The sequence below is a fragment of the Lates calcarifer genome, linkage group LG16_LG22, assembly GCF_001640805.2.
Source record: "Lates calcarifer isolate ASB-BC8 linkage group LG16_LG22, TLL_Latcal_v3, whole genome shotgun sequence".
NCBI classification, from domain to species: Eukaryota; Metazoa; Chordata; class Actinopteri; family Centropomidae; genus Lates; species Lates calcarifer.
Genome location: NC_066848.1, coordinates 16,413,596 through 16,439,771, shown reverse-complemented (window position 1 = coordinate 16,439,771; position 26,176 = coordinate 16,413,596). Strand labels below are relative to the sequence as shown.

The 26,176-nt window shown below is 40.9% G+C and overlaps 1 protein-coding gene across 2 annotated transcripts in view; it reads right to left on the bottom strand.

Moving 5' to 3' along the window:
• wdpcp (WD repeat containing planar cell polarity effector) overlaps positions 1–26,176 on the bottom strand; it is a 95,640-nt gene that overhangs the window by 7,832 nt on the left and 61,632 nt on the right. For both annotated transcript variants that reach the window (XM_018661337.2, XM_018661345.2), the window contains 5 exons: positions 21,142–21,745; positions 16,681–16,869; positions 16,051–16,174; positions 14,784–14,847; positions 6,284–6,383 (listed from right to left, as the gene is read on the bottom strand). In XM_018661337.2, the coding sequence (XP_018516853.1) occupies positions 6,284–6,383; positions 14,784–14,847; positions 16,051–16,174; positions 16,681–16,869; positions 21,142–21,745 (1,081 nt within the window). The remainder of the gene's footprint in view (positions 1–6,283; positions 6,384–14,783; positions 14,848–16,050; positions 16,175–16,680; positions 16,870–21,141; positions 21,746–26,176) is intronic.

Here is a 26,176-nt window from a genome sequence, read left to right as displayed (position 1 = left end):
CACAGTAAATTTACTTTGTACAGTTATAATGTTAAGATATTTTATCAGATTCCCATCTATTGTATGTTTCTAAATCTTGTAATTTATCATCTCTGTATGGTTTGTGTAAATGGGCCATTTGTAAGTGAGTATGTGTATGTTGTATGTTTTCTGATAAACATGTTATTTCAGTAAAGTTTCTGAATTGATACGAGGAGTAAAACACTGATGGAGGATGTGTGAACACAGCAACAAACAGAGCCGAGAGGGAGAACAGAAACAAATGCTGCGTTTCTTCAACACACACCGGAGCTAACAGGCTTTTATCGTAACAACCAAGAAAAGAGAAAGAGAGAGAGAGAGAGAGAGAGGAGGTGGAGAAGTGGATCTTCAGATAAAGCTCTTGTCTCTTTGCCCATTCAAAGGCCCTACAGTCACATCAGCCTTTGTGAGGGGGAGACAGAACGATCAGGCAACCAACTTGGCTTCTCCTCTTGGCAAAACGCTCCTCAAAAGAAAAGGAGATAGAGAGGAAGAGAAAGAGGCCTTCCCTCGCACTTGTTCGCTACTCTGCCTCTCACAATGCCGTATCTATCCAAATCAACACACTTGTCAGCCAGACAGCTACAAGCGATTTCCAATGCTGTTATAAAAGGGACCATTTCTAAGCTGAAATGTGTGTTCTCTATTGTGTTCATGTGCATGTGTGTGTACACGCAACAGCAGAATCTGTGTTTATCAGGGTTTATAATGGATACACATAAAATACGAGAAGAGGTGCATTGAAATACGGTGGCTCTGCCCAATCTGATTCCAAGTCCAAGACTGACGCTGGTAAAAGACATCCACCTCAGAGAACCACACGGTCTGGTATTGAGTCATTTTTTAGAAAACAAGTGAAAAATCATTCAGACAATAGCAGGAGATGTGCTCCTCTTTCCAGTGTTTCTTCTTTCAAATGCAAATCAGGCTTTTTCAACAATTTACTCAAAGTGAAATGTGATAAACCAGGGTGGCGATGGCCTAGAACAGCTGGCTGGTTTTCTGTCCTACCTGTCAGTTAATTTAATAATAAGACTTCAAATTAAATGGGTCCAATCGCAACCAGCAGAGGTCTGAGTCCTGAGGACCAAACTAAACCACTGATGTGAGTTAAAGGAAAACTTTGATATTTTGAATGAGATGGTGAAAAGATTGATACCTCTCTCCTGTCTGAATGCTAATTAGGAAGTGGCAACTAGCAGCTGGCTAATTTAGCTTAGCACAAAGACTGGAGACAGGGGAGAACAGATGGCCTGGCTCTGTTCAAACTAATATAATCTGTCTACCAGTATCTCTAAAGTTTACTAGTTAACATGTCATATCCCAAACTACTGAAAGGCTGAGTTTACTGTGAAAATGTCAAACTGTGCGAACATGAGGGCATGCATTCCTCGTTCAGTCCATCTTCTGCCACAGGTTAAACGAAGAAACTCAGACATCCAGAGTCGTATTCTCCCACTCTTCCTGGCAGATAACAAGCCAGGTGGGATATTAAATGACCATCTCCAGCCGGGTTCCTGATCAGTTGCATCAATCATCTCAACAAGCTCCTTTCCATGCAAAGGAAGCAGCCGCACTACTCCAAGTTCCCACCTGTATATCCTCATCCATTGATTTAAAGCAACATAATGCAACTTTGCTGATCAACAGCGGCCTCCGCAAACACGAGCTGTAATTAATTCTTTTGGGCTCTGCAGTCTAAGCAGTGAACACAGCCAAATGGTGTATTTTCATGGATTTAACATATTTCTCTGAGGAGATCTTACTCCCTCACCAAAGTCAGGTGCAAGAACATGCATTTGGGACGTGAAGTGGGAATAACAGCGGTACCAATCTCCCCATTACAAGTCAGTGTACCATAAAACTGATTTTGTAGCTGTTATTTTAGGGTAAAATAGGTGCATAATATTGCTTTAAGCTGGAATTAGGCCTCTGCCAGCACACACTTATGGTACACATCTCAGCAAAGGGTGTTATGGGTAATCGTAGGTGGCAAAGCCTTGCAGAGGAGCCTACACGCACACCTCCCAACGCTTTGTGCAGACCTGTGCGTCAAGCAAGAGGTTTGGTTGCTCCAGTTCCTGTTTGGAGGCGTTTTGGGAGCAGACAAGAAAAAAAATACATGTAAACAAGTTAACGCAAAACATCTCAAACCAACCTCTGTGCTTCTTTCAGCTTTTAAGCCGGGGATCAGTGTAAAGGAGCTCTGCTTTTTCAATATTTTCATGTAAGGGTTACAAAGAAAAAACATGATACTAGCAATCTTAACCTATATAAGCTAGTGTCTTAAACTAATGAAATAAAGTGAATTGAAATAAAGTTGCATTATCTCACTTCACTGGAAGACTAATTGCAAAACTAAACACATTGCTTGTATAAAACTTGAATAAAGCAAAGTACCCTGGAGGACATTCCTCTCTGTGATTATGGGCACTTTTGCACCCACAGAGAGGGAGAAAAATTGTCATAAGCTGTGTTGGTACAATACAAGCTCATGCTTTTCTTAATATGATTTTATGTGGGTATAAATGCAGGTTTAAAGGAACTACTGTAAGTTAGGTGCCAGTTTTTAGGTTACTGTCATTATTAGGTAATTACACAGCAAATTTTAATAAGCCCCAGTGCTGCAAGCAGCTTAACACAGTGGTGAAATATCTTAACAACTAATTTCAGAGTGTGAAACATAATGTATGTTTGAGTTTGTATGTGCCCATGTGCAGTAAATGTGTGTATTTGCCTTTATAACAAGAAGTTGACCTGATATAGGTCATTCAGTGTTTGTGCAGTAAAATATCCTCACGTGTTGGGTCTCTGAGGTCGCTGTAGGGAACACCTGCTTTACATGAACAAAACAAGCTTTTCTGTTTAACAACTGATTACTACAAGTGGTTGGTTGATGCAGCACCCAGTTTGACATGCCCCACCCCCTCCCATATCACACATCACACCCAACTGCACACATATGGTACACATATTTACACAAACACATATGTCTCCGAGGGCCATTCCGAATTTGATCTGCAGTGTGTGACTATGACGGAGAACAAACAAATTTCTGTCTCGTGTGTGTGTTCAAACATAATATTTGTTGGTCTGGGCTAAAGGTTGCTATAGCTGCATCGTGGGAACTTGTGTTTAAAGTCTATGTGGAAGGCTTTATGTGTTCAAACAGACGGAGGCACTACCCCAGTTATAAGCTGTAATTAAATCTGAAAGTTCACCATGTAATGAAGAGACAACCGAACATAGCTGTAGATGCTCTTTGTATTTCAACAGCAGGTATCATCCTGTCAATAACTGTAGGTTGGTAGTGAAATCTCTACTGAGTCTTAAGGCCGATACTGACTTACTTGTGTGATGCACACATAACATCACAGAGGAAATAATTATCAGAGAACATATTCATTTTTTATTTGCTTATCTGGCTTTTAAGAGCAATGTTTTATAAGCCTCTGGGTTTGTAATGGATGAAATCCAATTGTAAAGACAAAAAATACAACCATTTATTTATTTTATTATGACATTGATGCTGTTTGGTGAAGAAAGTATTCAGACCCTTACTTAAGTAAAATTATCACTACAGCTGTGTAAAATGTACTTAATGTACTAGGCCCTTCCGGTAAATCTGAAGGGTCGTGACATGATTGTTGGGGTAGGAAAGAAAACAAAATCAGGGTCTGTATATACAAATTTGTGCAGCATTATTTTGTAATGCTATACAGATTTGTATGTTTTGTTAAGTAAAATCTTAATCTGAAAAGTAACAGGATAACTAAAACTTTTGAAATAAAAAGTAGCATTATTTCCTGCTGAAATGTAGCAAAATATAGATTAACAACTGACACACTCAAGTAAAGTACAACTACTTGAGTGTAATAATTGAATAAATGTACTGAGCTACCTTCCACCACTCTGCTTCCCGCCCAGTCTGTTAATCCTCCACAGCTCCTGGTTTATGAACATATACATGCTGATAAATATATGTAAACCAGTAAATACGCATGTATGTTTGCATAACTTGACATGCTCATACATGTGTGTGTGTTCTTGAGAGCCGCAGCTGATCCTGGTGGTGTGTGACGACCATGTCAGTGGCTTTGTATGCATGTGCATGTGTGCATGTGTGTGTGTAAAGTGAGACACCTGTTCACTGGAGCCCTCTGCTTGAAGCAAGTCACTCATTATTTATGACCTGGCTTTTCTGCTCTGTTAATATGCTCTGTCTGAATGTTGACACACAAGTGTATAGCACACGCACACACACTCACACACACACACACACACACACACACACACACACACACACACACACACTTAAAGAGAGGCATCAGTTTAACCGTCATCACTTCTGACAGTGTCAGTATCCTCCTGGTCTGTGTGTCTCCAAACTCAGTCAAAACATCTCTCATGTAACGTGCTAATGGCTCAAGTGCATGTGACGTGTCTGTGTGAGTGTGTGTGAAAGACAGGGAACTATCTATATATCATTTCATTTTTCCAGATTTGTATTAATCTTTTTTTTCTTCTGGATATTTAAGGGTTGTTAGTTAAAAAGCATTTGCCACTATTTACATAGTGATGCTAACTACATCCATATCTATTATAATTATTTTTTATTTAGCATTCACAATATGATATCATGAGGAGGAGGTCATTCAAACTGCATGCTAATTAGAGATGTACCGAGGTGATTCCAAGGATTGGCGGTGGCTCAAATGAAGCTGATCACTTCATACCCTTTCTTGACTGAATTCTTCTGCATCTTGTTGACAGAGAATGCTAAAGTTTGACTGTACAAAGTATCAGGAATGACACTTTTGAATTATTTTTGAACATAGTCTGCAATGGGAGTTTTTAATGTGGTCAATTTTCTTTACTCATTGATATTCTTCTTTCATTTTTCCTTTTCCCAATTCATTTATTTTTCTCTCCTTCACCTCCCACCCTTTCCCAATTTGCTAATTTTATCCTTTCATTCCACCTCCCTTCCAACTGCATTTCTTCCTCCCCCTCTTCAGTTTTGTCCTCTCTTTATTCTTTTCCCGCTGTCATCCCTCCTTTTTCTTTCTCTCCTCTGTCCCCTCCTCCATCTTTCTCTGCAGTGCTGTTGTCCAAGGATAGGACATGCTGCAGGTGATAGAGGTAAATCATCGAGGACATAATTAAGAGGCTTATGAGGAGGAGTGTGCGTGTTGCGCATCACATTAGGGAAAAAAGAGAAGTAGCATGCAAACAGGCCTCACAGTTACACAAATGCTCATTTTCATTCACCAACAGACACACAGACACTCAGCCTTGGGGGTTTGACCTTATACAGTGGAGTTAAATACCTCTCTCGCCTCATTTGGTTGTCTGTGAGTACACACACACACACACACACACACACACACACACACACACACACACACACACACACACAAAAACAGCCTTCTGGTGTGTTTTAAGCACCAATGAAGGACTCATCAGACATGTTCATCTAGTTCCCTCACAAATTTGAATGTTTTCTGCTCACCCGTTGGCCCTAAAAGCCTCTGTGAGGAATTGTGTGTGTATGTGTGTGTGTGTGTGTGTGTGTGTGTAATGAGGAACTCGGCTTGATCCCCTCTGGTATGTGCTTTTGGGAGTTTTTGTCAAAGGGCAGCAGCACAGCCTAAAGTAACGCCAAAAAACTGGGCCTTCGCTGGCTCTTGCTGGTTCCTAAAAAAACCTTCTGTGTAATGTCGTTCATTAGTCTTATATTAAAGACTTTGTTTCTCAGAATCTTTAATATCAGATATATAATATTTATCTTTCTATTAAATTGGGGGATAAAATCTTCACCTAGAACCATCTACATCCAAAAACACAGGCTGTTATTGAAAAACAAGTATAGATTTTGTGCTGGCAGTGATTAGTCTAAGGTTAGTGTCACTTTTTTTTTTTTTACACTTTCTATTTCATTTTGCAAAGACTTAATCAAAACTCACTATCTCACTTTTAATCACTACTTTAGATGATATTGTCTTTAAAAAAGGCAACAGGTTGTGTGAGTTTTACATGAATATTTCTCTGTCAAACATGATCTGATTTAATTCTCCTTGGTGCTATTAAAGGAGGGTGAGAGCCTGAGAAAATGCCTGGTGTTAGATGTCAGAAAAGTGTGTCGGAGTGGGTGAGTTACAGAGGTTATCAAGTATCCACCTCCTGTTTCAGATGTGAGAAACGAGAAATAACAAATCACATTTGGTGTTTTTTTGGTTGGACATTATGATTATTTTCTTACCGTTGCCTGCGATGGCCTGAGCCTCGATTTCATTAGCTTTCCTCTTGGCCACATCCGCTAGCACCACCTCGCCCTTATCGCTGGCAACATAATGGAGGTCCTTTGAAGGTAATGCAAGAAAGAAAGAAACGTGAACGTTAATCTAAAATGAATCTAGGCTCCAATGACAATAGGTTTTCCTTTTTTTTTGGAGGGGTGGAGGCGGTGTTTTGGCGGGTAAAGGAAGAAACAGATGAAATGACAGGAAAAAAATGAGCTGTTTGAAGCCCAACATCAGAAAAAGCACCAGTTGGATGAAATGCCGGTTCCTCAAAAAACTTTGAAATCAGCCTGCTTGCAAACCCCCTCACCCCCACACCCTCGTCTCTCTGGTTTTGAACTAGGGAGGATGTTATCTGTCACATTTCAAAAGTGGGAGAGAAGGCGAGAGACTGTTCACCTTTCAGAAACGCTGGTATTCTCTCTTTACAGAGAAACATATCCAGCCGAGCATATTACTATATCAGCCTGTGACAATATTGGAAACAGCGTGTATCCTCTGTATCTCTCTGTTTGAGTCTTGCATGGCCATAAAGAGAGATAATATTGGTAAATGATGTCTGAGGGTGGCTGATTTAAAGCTCAAGGCTGCCATACTATTCATTAATAACCACGCTGCATCAGACAGCTGTTCCTGTTTTAAGGTGCTTAGGCTACAAACAAGGCTGAGGTCATTTCATCTATTTAAATACCTGAAAAACAGAAATAAATTCTCAAACTGCGGTCTTATTAAATTACATTACATTTGATTTAAATCTTAATTGTTCCATCAGGGACATACACTGTGCCCCTAATCTAACTTAAATACACACTGAAAAAGAGGCATTTGGCATTTGAGTGTGCTGCTGATGGACACTATCCTCCTACAATGCAGTAAACAAAGTAAACAGAAGATGCTTACAGCTGAAAACCTGCACTACTGTAATTGTTGACAGTGGAGAAACAGTTTCAGCTCAATCAGCTCAAAAAACAAAAAATAAAATATCACGGTCTTGGAAAAACCTTTTCTCCTCATGAGGTCTGTTTGGCAGTGACATTCTTGTCAGTCACTGTTTAGTTGATGTTTGACAAAGTGTTTCCTGTTATTATAAAATGGTTTAGTATTCTTATATTAACTGCAAACAGTGTACTATAATGGTAAGTATACAGTATATACTACATACAATTGGTTTGTGTCATGGAATTGGAACAAAACTTTACTTTAGTAAAGCATTAATAATTAAAAGATGTTATAAAAGATTAAAGTCTATACAACTGACACTGTAAATAATGTGTGGATATGGAGAGCAGCTCCAAATCTTCTCATCTACACATGCAGACCACAGAGAGAAGTGAATTTAAAAGGTTTTTAATGTTACATTGTTTTATTTTAAAATGTGTCTGAATCTTAGGACGATAAAAATTCAGGACTTTTGCCCAGATGATGTGCACAACAGTATTCCTGGCTATCGGTAGTTATAGATTGGGGTAGCATGAAAATGAAAATGAAAAACACAATTTTACTCCCTTAACAACAGTCATTTTATCCCAGTTGTACCCCCTGTCAGCAGTCAAGACTGAGGATGTACTGGTCAGATCCCAGTGTGATTGTGTCGCTCTGACAGGGAAGCTTGGGAAGATAGTAATGAAAGAATCAAATAAAAAAGATTCAATTAAATAAATAAAAGAGAGAAAATTTCAAATTATACGTTGACTAAACGATCAAACATTCAACCTCTTAAACTGACTGAGAGTGAATCAAACCCTCATCTTGGCACCCAACGAGGGGCTACTCAGGGTCACAGGGTTTCCTTGGGCTGAGTGCAGGGCCTGAGGGCCCATCAAAGGGTACAGCATGTTAAGGAAAGTCTTCCGCCTCAGCGACATCACAGGACATCAGTGCTGTGACTCAGGGCTCGCCATGGATAACCCTCAGCTGGCTAAAGCCAGCCCCCAGCTGAGCCTGCACCCGGCCTTAATACCCCCATATTGTAACCCTGCTTTTGTACCCCCAGAGGGAAAAAAAGAGGGGGGTGCTGGTTTCCAGAAGAGGTGGGGAGCAGAGAGGGGGAGTAAAAGAGAATGAGAGAGAGAGAGGTGCTGAAATTGAAGAGTATGAATGGGAACAGATTGGGTAATTATAGTGTGGTGCCTGCCCTCTGTGGCGAGGAGTTAGGAGGAAATGTGAAAATGGCCGACAACAAAATGGCCTCAAAAGAACCTAAATCGACTCCCAGGACTGAGGTGCGTAATTCAGCTGCTGTAAACGAGGACATGGCCCCTCAATTAGATATGAGTGAGGCTTCCTAATTGATAACAAACAGAGCAACGGAAGATTAAACAGGCAAGGAGGAGAGGAGGCAGTACAGTGAAATGATAGTGAGGTGTGTGAGTGAGAGAGAAAAAGAAAGAAGAAAAGGCTGAGAGAGAGCGAGAGAGGGTGAACAAGACATAAAAGACTAGAAGAAGGCAAAATTCACAACAAGGGTTTTCATGTGTGTGCGTGAGAGAGAGAGAGCAGGGAGAGAGAGAGAGATAAAGAGAGAAAGACAGAGAGATTATATGACAGACAGAACAGAACAATATGAACATTTGATGCTGGGGTGCTTTATTCCAGCTTAGCTCCTCATAATACTGTCTGAATCTGGAGAGAGAGACCCAGAGAAAGAATAAACGAATGAACAAATGTGAAATGAGAGAGAGAGAGAGAGAGAGAGAGAGAGACAAACTGAGAACTAGGAAAAGAGAGGGAGAGAGAGAGAGAGGAGTATCAGCCCGACTAAGAAGGGATAACAATAATACTGCATATAAAACCATCAGATATTACACCTCTTATTCCCCAACGCTCAAACGCGACACTAATCTTATTTATATAAGAGCTTTAGGGGTTGCAGCGCACCAGCTAACCACACTGATAAAGAGGGGCGTTTTAGTGGGCCATTTTTGAGGAGTAGGGGTGGGGGGTGGGGGGTGGACACTAAGAGCCCAATATTGACTGATATTTGGGTTACCTCCAAATAAATGAGGGATTAGGTTAACTGGCTCATGTCTACATGTTTGCAGTCTGTGGGTTATTGTCAAACAGGATCGATGGAAAGCACACATCTGAACATACACTGTGGATTGCACTTTTTTCAGGCATATACAAACTTAGATGTGAGACAAATACGACCTCATTGTCTTGTATGAGAAAACACAGCATAAAGACCTGAAAGTTTCAACTTTGTGATATCTGACAACCATATAGTTGTATGCAAAACTTTGGGCATGTTAATGCACTGTTATTTCTTATTTTCTGGACTTAAAAAACAGAAAAAACAAACAGTAATCATGGCCTGTGCAAAAGTTTGGGCACCCTACCAAGTCAGCACTCAGAACCTAGTTCTAACACACCTTTGGTGATTGCAGCTCCAGCTCTTGTTTCAAAATTGACTCTGGTTTATCCAGATATTGCTTTGCATACTTCAGCCGTTGTCTTTGGTTACAGTTAGGCTCTCCTTCTAACGACTCCTCCTTGTAGACCCTGTTTGTGCATTATAACTGCCATTTCATAATGACATTTTGGACAGCTGAAATTTCAAGCTGGAAGTGCTTTGATACTTCCCCATAACCTTCGCTGCTTACGGAGGCAACAGTTAGCCACATTTTCAGCTCTTCAGCCAGTAGCACAGAGGAGCCTGTGGTTCATCAGTGTTACCACATTCTTCGAGGAGTCAGAGAATTTCTCAACTTTGGAAATGACATCAACTGACAATTCTTGCCCTGACTTTACAAGTCCTGAAGTGTCAATTAAGGCCTAATGAGTTCATGAAAATCTGAGTGTTGAAGGGTGCCTAAACTTTTGCACAGGCCACAATTCTGTTTTCTATTTTTACATTTTAACATTTGAGCAAAGGCTCATTTTTAACGTCTCTTTGTTGAACAGGCTGTATTTACTTTTTTCCACTTCAAAAATCAACAAATATGTGGTGTAGAAGGGTTCCCAAACTTCTACATTTTGAACTTACCAGCTTGAGTCGTTCTGCTCGAGTTTCTGCTCTTAAAGGAAGTTTTTCTTGCACAGTCGCTAGTGCTTGCTCATGTGGATCTGTTGGTTTTTCTCTGTAATCTTAAGAGTACGTCTAGACTGCTCTATATGTACAGCGTCTCGAGATAACTTCTGTTGTGAATTGCGCTATATAAATAAATCTGACCTGACTGACTGAACTTCAAAGAGAAATTCTTCCTTCAAACGTGCAAACTGCTACTTCATAAATCTCTAATGTTTAAAGCATTTGTAATATTATATAAGCTATTTTCTGATTATTATTTGTAATTTTGGTGTATATCTCTGCTCATACATTTCCAACAAAGAGAATGGAAAACAACTTGTTGCATTTGATGTATAGAGGAGGAGCTGCAGAGACTAATAGTGGTGAGAATGCTTACAGTCTGACTGAAAATGATGTATCTTGTGCCTTTACAGCACTCTTGTCTAATAGGTTTAATCTTGCAAATCATTCTCTATTTGCAACCTAATGCCCTATATAGACCGTCACGCTTTTTAACATATTTAATGCTATATTTAATGTTCTACTATTTATTTTTCTTGAGGAATAGTGAATGAGGGAGCAATTTCTGATACAGTCTTGTGCCTCTTCTAAATGAATTTCATCCTGCATAATTGTAAAATATCAGCATCACAAGGAGAGAGAAGAGAGAGAAGTCTTTGCTCTTTGCTTCTAAGGGACTGACATAAAATCCTGATTACTGTTGTTTCTGTTCTCAGACTCATTACAACAACTGGAAATATCTAGGTGCGATGTCACATTATCCACTTGTAGTTGTTTATTTACCAATAACAATTACTACCAGAAATTAAAAGTAAATAAGAAATTGCTATAGATATTAAAATGTTTTAAGGTGGAACTGTGGATCTGTTTAACCTTTGCCATTAAACATAGATAGACTAGACACAAATGCACACAGGCACAAGCATACAAATATGAAAATATATATTCACTAATTAACATAACCCTGGACAAGAGTGCATTTGCTGAACATGCACATAGACACGCACACATCCACACACTTATTCTCTGACACACCTGTTATCCAGGAGCCTTGTGTTTGACTAACACTTCTATCAGATAGGTGTTAAGGACTTAAGGTTTTAATAACACTAATTACTCATCTGAGCAACAACAATGAGCTTATTGCCAAAGATGTGCAATACCTACTCCTCCTCCTCCTCCAGGGCTGCCAAGCCCTGCGTCAGATAGGGGAGGAAGATAGGGGGTGAACCCAATAGATGCAGTTTGCCTTACTTCTAGCGTATCTAACAAGAAACAGTACAAGCACTCATTGGAGAACAAAAGAGTCGGCATCAGATTCAGCTATCACACAATTTGATTTAATTAACAGGCTACATCAAGAGCCAAAGACCCAGGAAGAGGAAGAAGAAAAAGGGGGAGGGAAGTGATGAAGAAAAAAAAACTTGTCGTCAGGGCTCGACTTGGCTGACAAATGACCTAATTGGTTACATTATCAACTCATTATCAAAGGCTAATTAGAGAGCTACAGAACTGCGCCAATTATGACAAAAAATGCAAACGACTCAGCAACCCCCCACTACTACCACCTTTACATACACCCCCCATCCTCCACCAAAACACCCCCAACTCCTCCTCCCCCTCAATTTAGCCTGACACTAAAGTGTTTCATTTTAACAAAAGGTTTCTTTTTTGGGGAAAAAAAAGCCTTGGAGGGCCTCTATTGTTAGTTGGGAAACAATGGGACTAGAGGGAGTGGGGGTCTGGTGATAGAGGGGGGTATATATCATGCTGGGCATTTCTAGAAGAGGTGAGGGTGTGCGTGTTATCTATGTGTATGAGTGCATTTTACCAAGTCGATGGCGCGTTATTGAGTTCTATAGGCAAGTTTGGAAGTTATAAAGAGTTCTGTGAAGGGGGGGTTGCCCTCATTAACCCCCTCCACCTCGACTCAATCAGCCGACCAGCAGGTTAAAGCAACAACACAACCTAATTAGAGTGAGGGACAGAGAGAGGGGTGAAATGTCAACGTCTTCTTTTTCTTTCTCTTCTCTCTTTCCGTCCTTTCACATGACAAATTGCTGCTCTCTTGGTCACTGAGGCAAAAAAAGTGCTTGAAAATGTATTAACTTTGTTACAGATCTATGACGAGAAGTGTTTGCAATTACATATGGAGACTGGTATAATGGTCACCAGAAAAAGGTTCATAATTGCTTTCTAATTCTGTCTCTTAAATTTGTTATAAGAAAATGTATAAGAGTAAGGTTGGAAAATCAAATCATATGTCTGATTCATGACATATGCAGAACACTAATTTCATTTGATCTTAAATTGTGTTGCGTTCAAGACAATACACCTTCAGAAAAATTATATTTTCACACACAGGAAATCAAAAAACATCTGCTGGCTGCCAGGGGCAGATTTAGGGCCACAAGAGAAGGGCAGACAGCTCTTGAACAACTGAAATGAACAAGTGAATTGGCTTAATTGGAGAGGTTGCACTTTTGGTTGTGCAGTGTGACAAGCCACTGGACAGTGACGTACCAGTTCTGTAAAACATCACGCTGACTTCATTCACTCGTGCTTTAAGATCACATACTGTGCACTGCAGTGATGCAAATCATTTGATGCAAATCATTTGCCTGATTTCCTGTGAAGTACACTTGTTTTGTTTATCGTGCCTTAAATGGCTGCTTATGTTACATCCTACACCACTGAATATCACACAAACTACGCAATTTTATTTCTATTATTCAACACATGAAAGCTTTTGCACTTAACTCTATGGTCAATAATTTGTCACAAAACAAATTTGTGTCTCTGACATGTATATTTCATATTTTTCACATGAATATTTGTGAAAAAGAAGGTTTATGCATACTTACATTTATGAATAAATGTTAAATGATTATGGTCCACTAACCTTTAGGACAAGTTAATTACTTACATGAAGGATTTTGACTAAGTAGCTTACATATAGGACATACTGTACATATGAATGTATATGTAGCTCTATGGGACTAACCTCTGTAGCTAGTCTGCTTTGTTGACTCTTCAGGCCTGCTTCACTCATGCTGAATTGTTCTGATCTGGCTGATCCCACCCATTAAAGTTGGTTCAAACCCATCACTGAAAAGTATTTGCAAAAACGATTCCAGCTTTCTTTTCTTCCTCCCTGTTCGTCGCTCAACGCCTCCAAAGTGACAAAGCAAGATTTTGTTTCTTTTCTCTCCCACCTTTTCTCTTTCTTTTTTTTTAACATTTGTCATATAGCTCTCCATCTACCCCCACCCCCATCCCCCCACCCCTCCTTTGGGCTCTTTCAAGGTCCACAGGCTCGACTCCACCTTTTCAATTCGGCTTCTCAGCAGCATTACTTAGTGGGGAGGGAATTGGAACCAGTGCTATCAGTGTGATTGAGGAGTGTGTGTGTGTGTGTGTGTGTGTGTGTGTGTGTGTGTGTGTGTGTGTGTGTGTGTTTGGGGGTCTGTATTAATGTCTAGGGTGTTGGTGAAGCATGGAGTAAAGGGGGCCCCATGAAAAAGGGGGTCAAACACACAGAAGAGCATTTCAGCGTGGAGTGGAAGAAAGAGCGAGTTAGAGCGAAGATGAGAGGAAAGGAAAAGGCCGGGCCGAAGCCATAGAGGTTGTGAAAAGTTAGGGGCCCATACTGAGATCACACCTGCGCTCTCTCTCTCTCTCTCTCTCTCTCTCTCTCTCTCTCTCTCTCTCTCTCTCTCTCTCTCTCTCTCTCACACACACACACACACACACACACATATATACACGCACATATAAACATACAGGTTACACGTCGGGAGCAAATTAATGAATAGAAAAGCTGCAGTATGCTCCTTATAATCCATGACTCAATATCCTTGCAGTGGATTTTTTTACTTAAAATTTGAGCATATTTGAAAATGAAAAGAGAAGAACACAGTCTGTGGGTGCTCTGATATCTGGTGGTTAAGACACGTGGTACCCATCCCTCTCTCCCTACTCTTCTGTATTTTCACTGTCAATCTCTGCAATAAAATCCAAAAAACACTGTATGGCTGCATTTGCAAGTGTATTCCTCAAAACTTATAGAGTGCTTATACTTGTAAAATTACAAGCCCCCACGAAAAGTGACCGGTTTGGTTAAAATTGTATACTAGCCTTTCAGAGGAGTTTCCATATGTCCCCTCCCATGCCTGTGGTCACTGTGCACCTGTTCTGTATTGGAGCTATGTAATGTATATACCATTTGTCATCCATCTAAAGTTGCATCAAATAAAGGTTTCAATATTGAGACATCCTTCATCATCCATCTGGTAATTTGTGTTCAGAAGATTACATTTTCCAGTATGGACCAGCTTATAAAGAACCCACAGTGGAGTTTTACTACAATTAAATATGTGTCACATTCTTTCAAGAAAGTTTTTTATAAATAGAATTTGCTTTCCACTCACCATGAATAAATCTCTGGCTTCCAAATCTACAGCGAGGAGGAAGGCCTTCTCAAAGCGCTGGTGTCTGCAGAGAAAGTGGAGATTGTTAAAGAGGAAACACGACAACACTGTGAGGAGAAAAAAACAAAACCAATCAACAATTTAAAAATGTAAACTTAAATGAAAATGTACATACGCATAGGTCACTAGTACACATTTATTCAGTATGCATGCACACACCTCGATCAACACACCATCACACACACCTCTGCATACAGAACTGTCTATAATTGAACTGAGAGTAGTGAGCCCTCTTTCTATTATCCAGAATTAAAGCTTGGAGAGAGAGGGGGGGGGAGAGCTGTATCTCCCTGTACAAAACACCTCAACTTTCTCTGTCTAGAGCCAACATGAAACAAACAAACACAAGCAGAGAGGGGAGGTGTGGATTGGGGGGGGGTGTGTGCTTCTTTCATTTGATGTTGATGGAGAGAAAAAGAATGCAGGTAGGTGATAAGAGAGGAGGAGAGGAGGAGGGATGCCAAACAACGCTCCAGCTCCGCTACAGAGGAAGAGAAAAGGAAAGAGAGAGAGGGAACAGGAGGTAATTGCGGGATGGAGAGCAGTAAGCAGCGGTGTGTGGGAACAACAGGGTCTATTTCAGTCAAACAGGCATTTCAAAAGGCTCTCATGGCAGAAGGGAAAATGAAACAACAGTCTAAACAGGTGCATGTGTGGTGCTTTGCCTTATGAATGACTCAAAGCTGCATCAGTGTGTGTGTGTGTGTGTGCGTGCGTGCAATGACATTCAAAAGCTATTTCCTTTTTAGGATTTTTAAAATAGCAATAGTGAGCGGTAAATAAGCAGTATTAAATTGTCTCCTCAATGGATGTCATTTTCTGAAAAGACGTTTTTTTGGACAGTGTTTCTTATTCTGATTCTGCACCCTGTGTTGATAAACTGAACAAAATGTTCTGGTAATGCCTTAAAAATAGTCAAATAAGAGATGTAGAAAAAGAAAAGAGGGGTTACATGGCCACAGGGAGCAGTTTTCAATCACTGATCAGACGTGCTATTTTTTAAGAAAACAATATTAAGAAAGTCTTTTTTTGTTGATTTTATATGTTAGATTGCTTATTTGTAGCCTGATGGAGGATAAGAAAATGTTGATTCCTATTTTAGTGGCTTATCTTAACCCTTAACCTCGTGAAAACAACCACAAAATAAATATCTCCCTCAGTACATCAAATTAGGACCACAGCAACAGTGCAGAGTGTGTGGTGTTACCTGAGGAGGTGGTGAAAAAAGCGGCGGGCGTACTTGCTGATTGGATCCCTGTACTCCAGTATCACCGTATCAGACAAAGGGGCAGGTGGAGCATAAAACACACCCAGAGCTGCTTCTAGTTGGGCTACAGACAGAACAGAAACACACACACAAAGATTCATAACGTTATGGTAGATGTGTGTCAGAAGTCGTGGGAGACGAGAAAGTCAAATTCACAAAGTGCCAAATAACAACAAAATCTATCAGAAAATAAAATGTAAATAAAAATTTAAATAAAGTTATTTATATTTATTGGTGATATAAATAGTAGGTCAGCAGCCCAGCTCATAAAACTACAAACCATAATAAGCTAATATGGATCATGAAATTTGAAGGCCAGCTATACTGCTTAGCTGACATAATTTGCATTTTTCTCAGTGATAAGCTTCAGGTGTTAGCTTAATCCTCTCTTATCTCTTGTCTTTTGCACTGGGATTCAAACAAATGCTACACACCCACAAAACAGATAAACAAACAAACAAACAAAAAAAAAAACAATTGTTATTTGTATTTGACTACTGAGGTTTGACTCAGCTCTAAATTTATTGACTAAAACCTAGGTAACCTGAAGTGTCTGACCCACAGACCCACCCTCTCTCTCTGCGTTCAGCTCCAGCCTCAGCAGGTGGTTGGCAACTGAGCTCAGGCCTCTGTAACATTCGTCTCCCATGGTGCTCCAGTCCATGGCCTCCAGGATGCCCAGAGCCTCTCTGACCTGGCCACAGAGCAGCCGCTGCTGCAGCAGCTCCCCCGGACCCATCTGTCCCCCTGTCAGAGCCCCTGTCACATTGAGTCAGAGTTTGGTTAGAGTTTATCATTACATGCTACAATGATAATAACAACTAAATGAAGAGTTAAATGCACCAGGACCTCATTAATATCTTCCTTTAATTAAACTATCAAACTATACATTTACTGCATATTCTAAGCCTTCAGGTTTCCTGTCTCATCACGTGATGTTTGTCTATGTAAATAAAATTAACAAATTATTAAAATGACCTAACAAATCAAACATTAATTTCACTTTTCTATTTTTCTTATACCAATGAGAACACACAGCAGAACCAGGAGAACCATGCCATCAACAACACAAAAAAGTAAGAAAAAGGCAATTTGAACAAAATTTTGCAACAACTTCTGCATGGAATCAAAATTTACATCAAACTTAAAAACAAACAATGTTGAAAATCTTTAAGGTTGTGTCCATCAGTCACTTTCAAAGCCTCTGGTTATCATCTGGAGTGTGTTTTCATTATATTCTATGTCATTTTAATTTATTAGATTTTTATCTAAACTTATTTTACTTTATACTGGTTTATATTTTTCAAATTGTTGACACAAATTTCAATATTTATTTATTTATTTATTTATTTATTTATTTTCTAAAATGTGTTTCAATGTGCAAAAAATGCAGAAGCTGAAACAACATTTTACATTTTCCTTCATCTCTTTTTCCAGGCCTTTCTTACTTTTTGCTCTCCGAGGCAAAGGTGCTCGCTGTTTTGTGACCATGCAGAATAACCTGGAGTACTTACTTAAGCTAAGTAAGTGTCCAGAGGATCAGTCTAAACTCTGAGGCAGCACTAGATTGGTCAAGCTGGCATTGACTTGTCAATCAATTAGCCTGGAAGTTTGTTTTAATCCTTGCTGTGTGTCTATCTGTGTATGTGTGTATGTGTGTGTGTGTGTGTGTGTGTGTGTGTGTGTTAAAGGTAAAATAAAAACAAGGCTTTCCTCATCACCATCTACTGTATTTGTGTCTGCAAAATATTGAGCATACACTGGGTTCCCTTATGTTTGTCTTACAATTTACCTAAGTGTGTGTGTGTGCTTGTGTTACTCTAACTTTGCCTGATATTGTGTGTTGGTTTTTGTGACGAGAGAAGATGAGAGGAATGCTACAACTAATTATGCCTTTTGACCAGAGGTGACTGATTATGCTTTTGTTTTTGTGTGAGCAGATTAGGACTGAATAATGGAAGGACAAGGTTTTGTACCCTTCCCGGCAGTGGAGGTGTCTCCTTCTGTGTGTAAAAGGGCAAAGGTGTGTGTGTTTGTGACTTTATAAAGTACACATACAGGCAGCGAGGGTGTTGAATGCCAGGGGTAATTATGGTCTATTGTGACTTGATCACGGTGGTGCGTAATAAAACAGTCGAAAGAAAGGCTAATGTGAGTGTGATGTGTGTTGGAGCAACACAGGAACAGAGCCAAGCCACCAAACTCAAATGTGTGTTGCAATAAATGACGACCATGCTGATTTCAAACTTTGAATATGAAAGTACCATGTAAAGTGCTGACATTGTTCACATATATGCTACATGTAATATCAGTTAAGCTTATAAATTTACTAAACAAAATTTGGACATACATAGAGGTCTAGGTAGTGGCTCTGGACAATGTAGGTGATCACTGACAGTGGTACTGTCAACGGGCCAGGCTGCAAGCAGGCACAGTCACTGACTCTTGTCTAATTAATTGACAAGTTGCTTGTATATGTGTGTGTGCGTGTGTGGGGTGGGGTGTGCTAGCAATTAAAATGACAAGCTGGCAATTAGCAAGCCCCCAAATCCCCTAAAGAGTGGGCTAATGTGGCTAATACATCAGCTGAGCGTTGTGTGGGTTGTGTGTGTTGTGTGTGTATGTTTATGTGATTGTGTGTGTATGTGTGTGTGTGTGTGTGTGTGTGTGTGTGTTGGGGTCCTTGAGTTGGGCATTGAGCAGAGACAATGGATCATTGTAGCGGTAAGGACAAGTCACTTCTCTCCCACACCTGTCTACACTAACTTGTTTGACCAGCTCAGGTCAGCATCACTTTGTCAGATACAAAACTCACTGAGCAGCAACAAACAGCAGCAAGGAAAGACTACCCACACTGTGCACCATCAACACGAGTAGACTTCAAAATAAAACTACTCCCAGAGTTCAGTTCCAATTAATAATGATAAGTCTTCTATAATTTGAAAGAATTTGCCATTAAAACTGTTGTGTTACTTTTAATTTTGTGCAATCAACATTTTCAAAACTTAAAATGTCAAATGTCAAAAAAGTGGGAATGAGATTACTCAATAATTTTGACATTTGATGCAAACTGCAGATTTATATTACAATTGTTACCCTGGATAGACTTGATTTAGTAAAACACTGCCTTCAAATCAAAAGCACCAGCTTGAGCAATAGAAAAGGAACCCACCTTCATGTTACTCTGATACCTGATGAGTAAACTTTTTTCAGCTTTAACAACCAAAATAAATCAAATAAACATACATCAGCTTGGTCTCTTGCTTCTTTTTTTTACACAGCAGTTGAATGTAAGTTATGTAATTACCCTTTAAATGTCAATAATTCACTGAATTCCCATCTCTATAAAAATGACTAAATTTTCTGGGTTGTGCAGCACACTCCCTGGTCTGCCGCTCCATAGCCTGTACTGGTGCAGGCCCAGCCGTGGCCAACGTGTGCCCAGATGAGATAACTCGGTGCAGGCAGGGGGGTGGAGGTGGGGGGCACTAGGGAGTGCTGCCTCCTATGGAAAAAAAGAGAACTTGGAGCTTGGCCAAGTCTTTCTTCCTCGCCGCCTCCTGACTCACTCCTTCTGTCATGTAGCGGGCCTTATGAAACAAGTCAATACAGAGAAGAAGCGCAAGCAAACAAACAAATGAGCTAGAGTGTGCGTGCATGTGTGCATGTGTGTGTGTGTGTGTGTGTGCGCGTGTGTGTGTGCATAGAAGCACAGAAATAGAAGAATACACACACGTGTGTGTGGGGGGAAGAATTATCATGGAGAAAAGACGTGCAGTGACTTTCTTCATCAAAACCTTGGCAGACGATCAGAGGAGAGGAAGCTATTGTTGGAAGACACCCTCCCCTTTCCCTGAGCACACAGGCAAACGCAGTCGAATACACACACAAACTTAAATGCACACAATCTTCTACCTTCCTCCCTCCACCCCCACACTCCTGCTTTCAAACTTCAGCAGAGAGCTGCGTGCCACTGTCACATCTTCTTTCCAAAGTCACAATTAAAGACGCTGAATGTGTGAGTGTGTATGAGACTGTACGAGTGTGTTTTGTGAGTATGTTTGTGTACGTGTGTGTGTTCGAGGGTGAGGTGGCTGCTTCGGAAAATTTTTGATTGGCAAACTTTATCTGGAGGCCCCGAGGGACTGCGCAGCCACTGTAAACGATTTATCGGAAAAATGCATCCCAGAATGCACCTGGGGGGCTCGTGCCCCGGGGCGATTATTGAATGACCTCTGAGAGCATGACTCCTGCTAACCTTCCCGCCCATCAACAAATTAACTTCCCTCAGCAGTGAGGAGGTACGAGGACGGCCCGTTCAGCAGCCGCATTTACACGGCGCAGTTCTGAAACAGTGTCAGATCCAAAACAGAGGAAGAGTCTCCTGAGGGGAAGAGGGTGCCTTCATTAGGAGGAAATGACGATGATGGTGAGGAAGGTTTGTAAATTATTTCATATTTAAAATCATTGTATGTAATTACATTTTAAGAAATGTAAGAATAATAAATATCTAGAGACAAAACAGGATAACAGGGTAAATATTTCTTGATGAAGAAAATCCATCAGTTTTATGTATGAGCCTACTCCTGTACAAGGTTGTGGGTTTGGGGATGGGCAGTGCAGCACCTTTAGGACTTTGTGAACAGAAATTTAACCAACATCCCATTTTAATAACCGATATAAGTTACTTAATATATGCTCCCAGCTTTTCTGTTTTATGTCATAAGTAATTGTTGCAATTCAAATATGTTTGGGTTTTGAAATGTTGGTTGGACAAAACAAGCGTCACAGGCTTCTTTCATAGTTTTCTAGCATCTTATAGACTAGACTAGACTTACAGACAGATAGGAGGAATAGGAGAAAAGGAAAGGAAATAATTATTAATTGCAGCTCTAAAAAAATGGTTAAAAGCAGCGGTTTTCATTTCTATTCCACAAAGATTCCAACTGCCGCAGTTTTTGCTAGTAGTCATTTTGTAAGAGTGCAGTCATTCATCTTTCAAATGCCATTTTTGAATCTTATATTACCTACCTAGTCTGAATCTTAAGGCTGTTAGCGGGCCCCCATGAAAGGCCAACATCAGCATATCTGTTCCCTCCGGGCCTCCTTCCAGGCCTGTCCCCCACTGCAGTCCCTCCAGGCCTCCAGAGCAGCGCAGGTGCTGAGCTAGTCTTAGTGTGGCAGCTGAAGCTACCTCCTCTGCTACCAGTGCCATGTTCATAGGTGCCAAGCCCACATCAAAGCACATCAGTTCTCCCTGCCCTCCCCCTACCGTGACCATGGCCCCAGCAGGGTGCCAGGCAAGGAGGTTGGGTGGCACGGGACAGGAGGCCAGGAGAGAGACCCCCCGTCGCTGATCGTACAAGACCAGCGAGGAGTCACTCAAGCCCAGGAGGAGCGTGGTTTCGGAGGGGTGACGTGAGCAGGAAATGGGCTGGGATGGCAGCGGGATGCGGGTGACAGACAGGCGGTGCAGGCGCCCTCGTGCACATTCATACACACAGGTGTCAGCCCAGAACCCTTCTCTGGATTGCTGGGGTCCTGCGGGTAGTTCCACTGTTAGCAGCTGGTAGTGCTGGAGCTGGCTGAAGCAGCAGTCCAGGGGATTGCCTTCTGTCCGGACAGAGTTAAGAACCTAAGAGAGAGAGTAAATGTAGAGAGGTAGAGACAACAATGTCAGAGAGCGATGTGCGCTTTAATATTTCCCTTGTAAATCTGATCTGACGCAAATGAAGTTAAAGCATTCTGACTGCAAGAGCTGATGTCTATTCTTCTTCTCTTGTTTTTTCATTATTTTGAGCCAATAGACATAGCAAACTGAATGGAAAAAATCTGAATATTTACAGCTTATGAGCATGACATACACGTGTAGCATTGTCACAGTATGTAGGACACTGTTTATGTGTTGATGAATATTAAGGTTACTGTAAACCAATGTATATGGACACCCTTGGTTTTGTTTCGACAGTTCTATGTGCTTTTTTTATTTCAGTCTGAATCTGTGTTTGGTCTTGAAGTGAGAAAAAAAAAATAGTTAAGCGTCACAGTAAACGCTGTATATGGAACTTGATCTCGTAATTGTGCTGTTGTTTTAACATGTTCTTCTACTTAGGAATTGGAAGAATCTGACTTGTGTCAGTACTGTTAATGAACTAACTTGTTTCTGAATAAAAGAAAAATGAAGAGAGAGAGGACACATGCGATAAAAACAGAGACAGAGAAATGAGTCATACCATGGCAGAAGCCCCAAACCCCCTGGAGATGGAAGAAATAGAGCCTTCCACTTTGCTCATCAACACCTAGCTGTCAATCAAGACAGCTAATGATAAGAGCTCCATTTTAACTCAAGGTCAACAACATCTTCTCCCTGAGCATGCCACGGCTTGGCACCCAGCACCCGGTGATAAACAGCCTCCTCTGTTTACCTGTGTGAGGAGCCAAGAGCTCAACACTAGACATAGTGAATGACAGGAAACAAGCCTTTTCCAATACAGAGGGTGACACAGGAAGAAAGCTTGGAATCATATGACCAATGGTCAAATACAGAATGTAGATTATGCACTCCTGGACCAAAACCAGTCAGTGGGAGTGGGTACAAAGGCCCTGCTAAGCAAGAGAGCATTGACACTGAGGGAGATAGGCTGTGTCACGGGTGGCACTGTCGATAAAACACCCACAAGGAACCAGGAACAGTAGGTGGATGACAGAAGACAACAGCCTGTACTAAACAGCAGCCCAACAGATCCACAGTCACTAACAGAGCTTTTTAGGAAGGATTTCACCTTACCAAAGCCTCTATCAGAGCCCTGCATTGACCGTGGCAGCTTTGGCTAAATGAGCCCATTTCTTTTCGCCGTGTAGACAGAAAGAGGGATCGGCTGCCTGCCTGCCTTCCTTTCCTTTTGCAAAGCTGCCCGGCCCAGTTTTTTGGCAGGCATTGCCAAAAAGGGACTTAGAGGGAAGAAGGGAGTTTTTTGCCTGCCCATGGTCTACAGCAGGAGAGAAGCAGACGACTGTCCTCCTGAAAGCTTTTTTCCCTCTCCATAATCCCCCAGAGCTAGCTCCTGCTGCTCCCCAGGGGGTGGGTGTTCTGTGTGTGTGTGTGTGTGTGTGTGTGTGTGTGTGTGTGTGTGTGTGTGTGCACGTATGTGTTTATTTGAGGCAGCAGGCAAGAGGGGCTCAATTCATGTAAGAGGTGGGGTATCTTTGGGAGGCTGCGGTTCTATGGATAGCTACATTTCTGCAGGGACAAAGTGACACATGCATTAAATAAACTTCCACACAAACACATAGTGAACGATCCATCGAGTCCGTCCATAGAATGCTGTCACATGAATAACAAGACCTACTTCAGTTCCTCAAACACCCCCCCATCTCATCCTTCTCAGCTTTTTACTCCGTGCCCGGCTTGCTAGTGCCCGCTGCCCGCTGTGCCAGCATGCCACCATCAGGGATAGGGTGCAGCTGATTCAGCTCTGTATCCCCTGACAGGTGACCCTCAGGGGAAAGGAGAAGGGGGGCAGTGTCAGCTAAAGCTCAGAGGCAATGAGTAAATACTGCATGGCCTAATGCAACCTACCTTACATACAAAAAAACAAGTATGATGTGGGGAAAATGAACAAACATTCAGTCCACAGTATGACTTCTCATCACACTTATGTCTGCAACTGTAGTTCAGATCACTGGATTATTGGGTTATTGGATTATTTTCACACCAGCACTACAGTCAATAAAAGGCATTTCCCTGGTGGACACGTCTATATAGAAACGAATGGGCTTCAAACATTGATTTGGAATTTCCTATATTCACTTGAATGTCTGAAAATATAGTATGTTATACATCAGAATCATAGCTAGAATTACATATTATTAATCCATAAGAAACTACTTAATCAATTAATCATTATATTGTAAAGACATCTCTGACCAGCATTAAATTTGCATACATTATATTTATCTAGGCACAGCCTCATAATGTACTGAAGTTCAGTAGCATGTACTGAATGTCCAGTACATTCAATTTATTTATTTACACTCATTTTAATTAGATTTAAAGGCCTTAAGATTTTAGATATTTATAAAGAATATTCACCACCTAAACTAGATTTACATGATTTGTGCCATGAGCTCAACTGGCCCAGGTCTCTAAATGTCTGGTTGAGGTGCCTCCAGTGTCTCACAAAAGTGCAGTATTTAAACAAATCCAGTTTATAAATCTCAATAGTGCTACAGTAGAACACACAGAAAATGCACAGCAAAAACTGCACTCTGTCACACATTTACAGTCACAACATTTATTAGAGCCAGCACAGCTGTATTTTGACTCTGGGTCATCTTTAAAGCCATGCTGTGCCTCCTTTCCCATTTCATGTGGACTGAGCAAAGGCAAGCAAAAGGCACCTGAAGGCAACACAGGTGATTAAGAGATTAGAGCACAGCGCTCAAGACTTTCAGGGTTATGGGGTTTGAATCTTTCAGAGCCACTAACTCTAAAATGGCAAACACTCATGCTACCGTCAGTATGACGAGACAAAAACAAAAACACAGACAAATTATCAGATAGTTAACCTGCAGCTGATAGACCAGTCTTCAACCTGCTTCAACCTGATATATAACCTAATATATATTACTGTATGAGAGGTCAGTTTTCTCAACATTGATCTCACAATACTAGCTGAGGCTGTTCATTATCTCCAACTATTATTCTTGAAGCTGCAATTTGCAGACCTGTTTTAAAAACTGCTACACAAAGAAAGTCTGATAAAATTAGACTATGTGAAGTGGAAAGAAAGGGCTTCTGAAATATAGTGTGTATATGTCACATTAATATATTCCTAAATGTAAAGCTTTGTTTGCCTGTGAACTCTCCAGAGTATATTGTAGTAGTTGAATGTACCACTCTCTGGCTCTGAGAGCATAAAATAGAAAAATGATGAATAAGGTCAAAAGAGGGAGCAAGCAAGTGAGTGAAAGGATGTGCAAAAGAGAGACAGAAAGTGAGGGATACAGACCAACAAATATTCACAAAAGATGAAGAGAAAGAGTGGGAATAGAAGACAGGAAACAGAGGAAGAGAAGAGAGAGAAAGGGGGTGGAGACATGGAGAGAGAGAGATGGAAAGAGAGCAGAGACGGAGGGAGACAGACAGACAGAGGGGAAGGGAGAGGGGCCTCTAGTAAGTAGCTTTCTCCTGGTTATTGGTTTCAGTGACTGGTCAAAACTATTCTTCTCCATTCTTCTCCTCTCTCTCTCTCTCTCTCTCTTGCCGGCACCTTTTTTTCCCCTCCGTGGCGTGAAAGATAAAGCGGACGGGCCCAACTGTGTGGCTGGCCCTTGTTCACAGCAGTGGCCTTTTGAAGCCAATTTTCCAGCTCACGGAGCAGAGAAAGACAGGGAGAGACGGGTAGAGAGAGACCGAGGGACTCGGAGGAGAGTCGAGGGATGAAGGGATGATGTTTTTTTTTTTTTGGTAGGGGGGGCTGGAACTAGGAAGTTTTAGGTATGTGAATTAGGGTAAGAGTTGAGGTACTGATGTGAGAAAATGCACAGGCACAGTGGGATTACTAACCAAAATATTGCTTACACCTTAACTGTTATAACTGGTAACACTGAACATAATTGCAGTACGGAGGGAATATTTTTCACTAGACCCGAAACTGTGGAGACAGTGTTTCCTGTGTGATTTTTACAAAGCACTGGAGCTTGGTGGTAATTCTGCACTTTGGATTCCACACCCGACCTTTTCATGGTCCAAATTATGATTCCAGTGAAAATGTGCTTTCTACTGTACATGCTTTACTGCACGTTATGGCTGGAGCTTTTTATGTCTTAGAGGAAAATTTACCCATTTTACATGTAATTTAGTCTCTAATACACTCTTACTCCTGACTCATTAAATGAAGAGCAGATTATAGAATATTTAAATCCTATAGAATTATGTACTCTCTCTATGCAAATTATTTGGTTGAAGGTTGTCTTTCGTGGACAAACGGTTTATTGTTTTGTTACAGGAATGTGACACAGCACAGTACTAAAGTCCATAATAATTAAAAGAAAGCAGAAATCA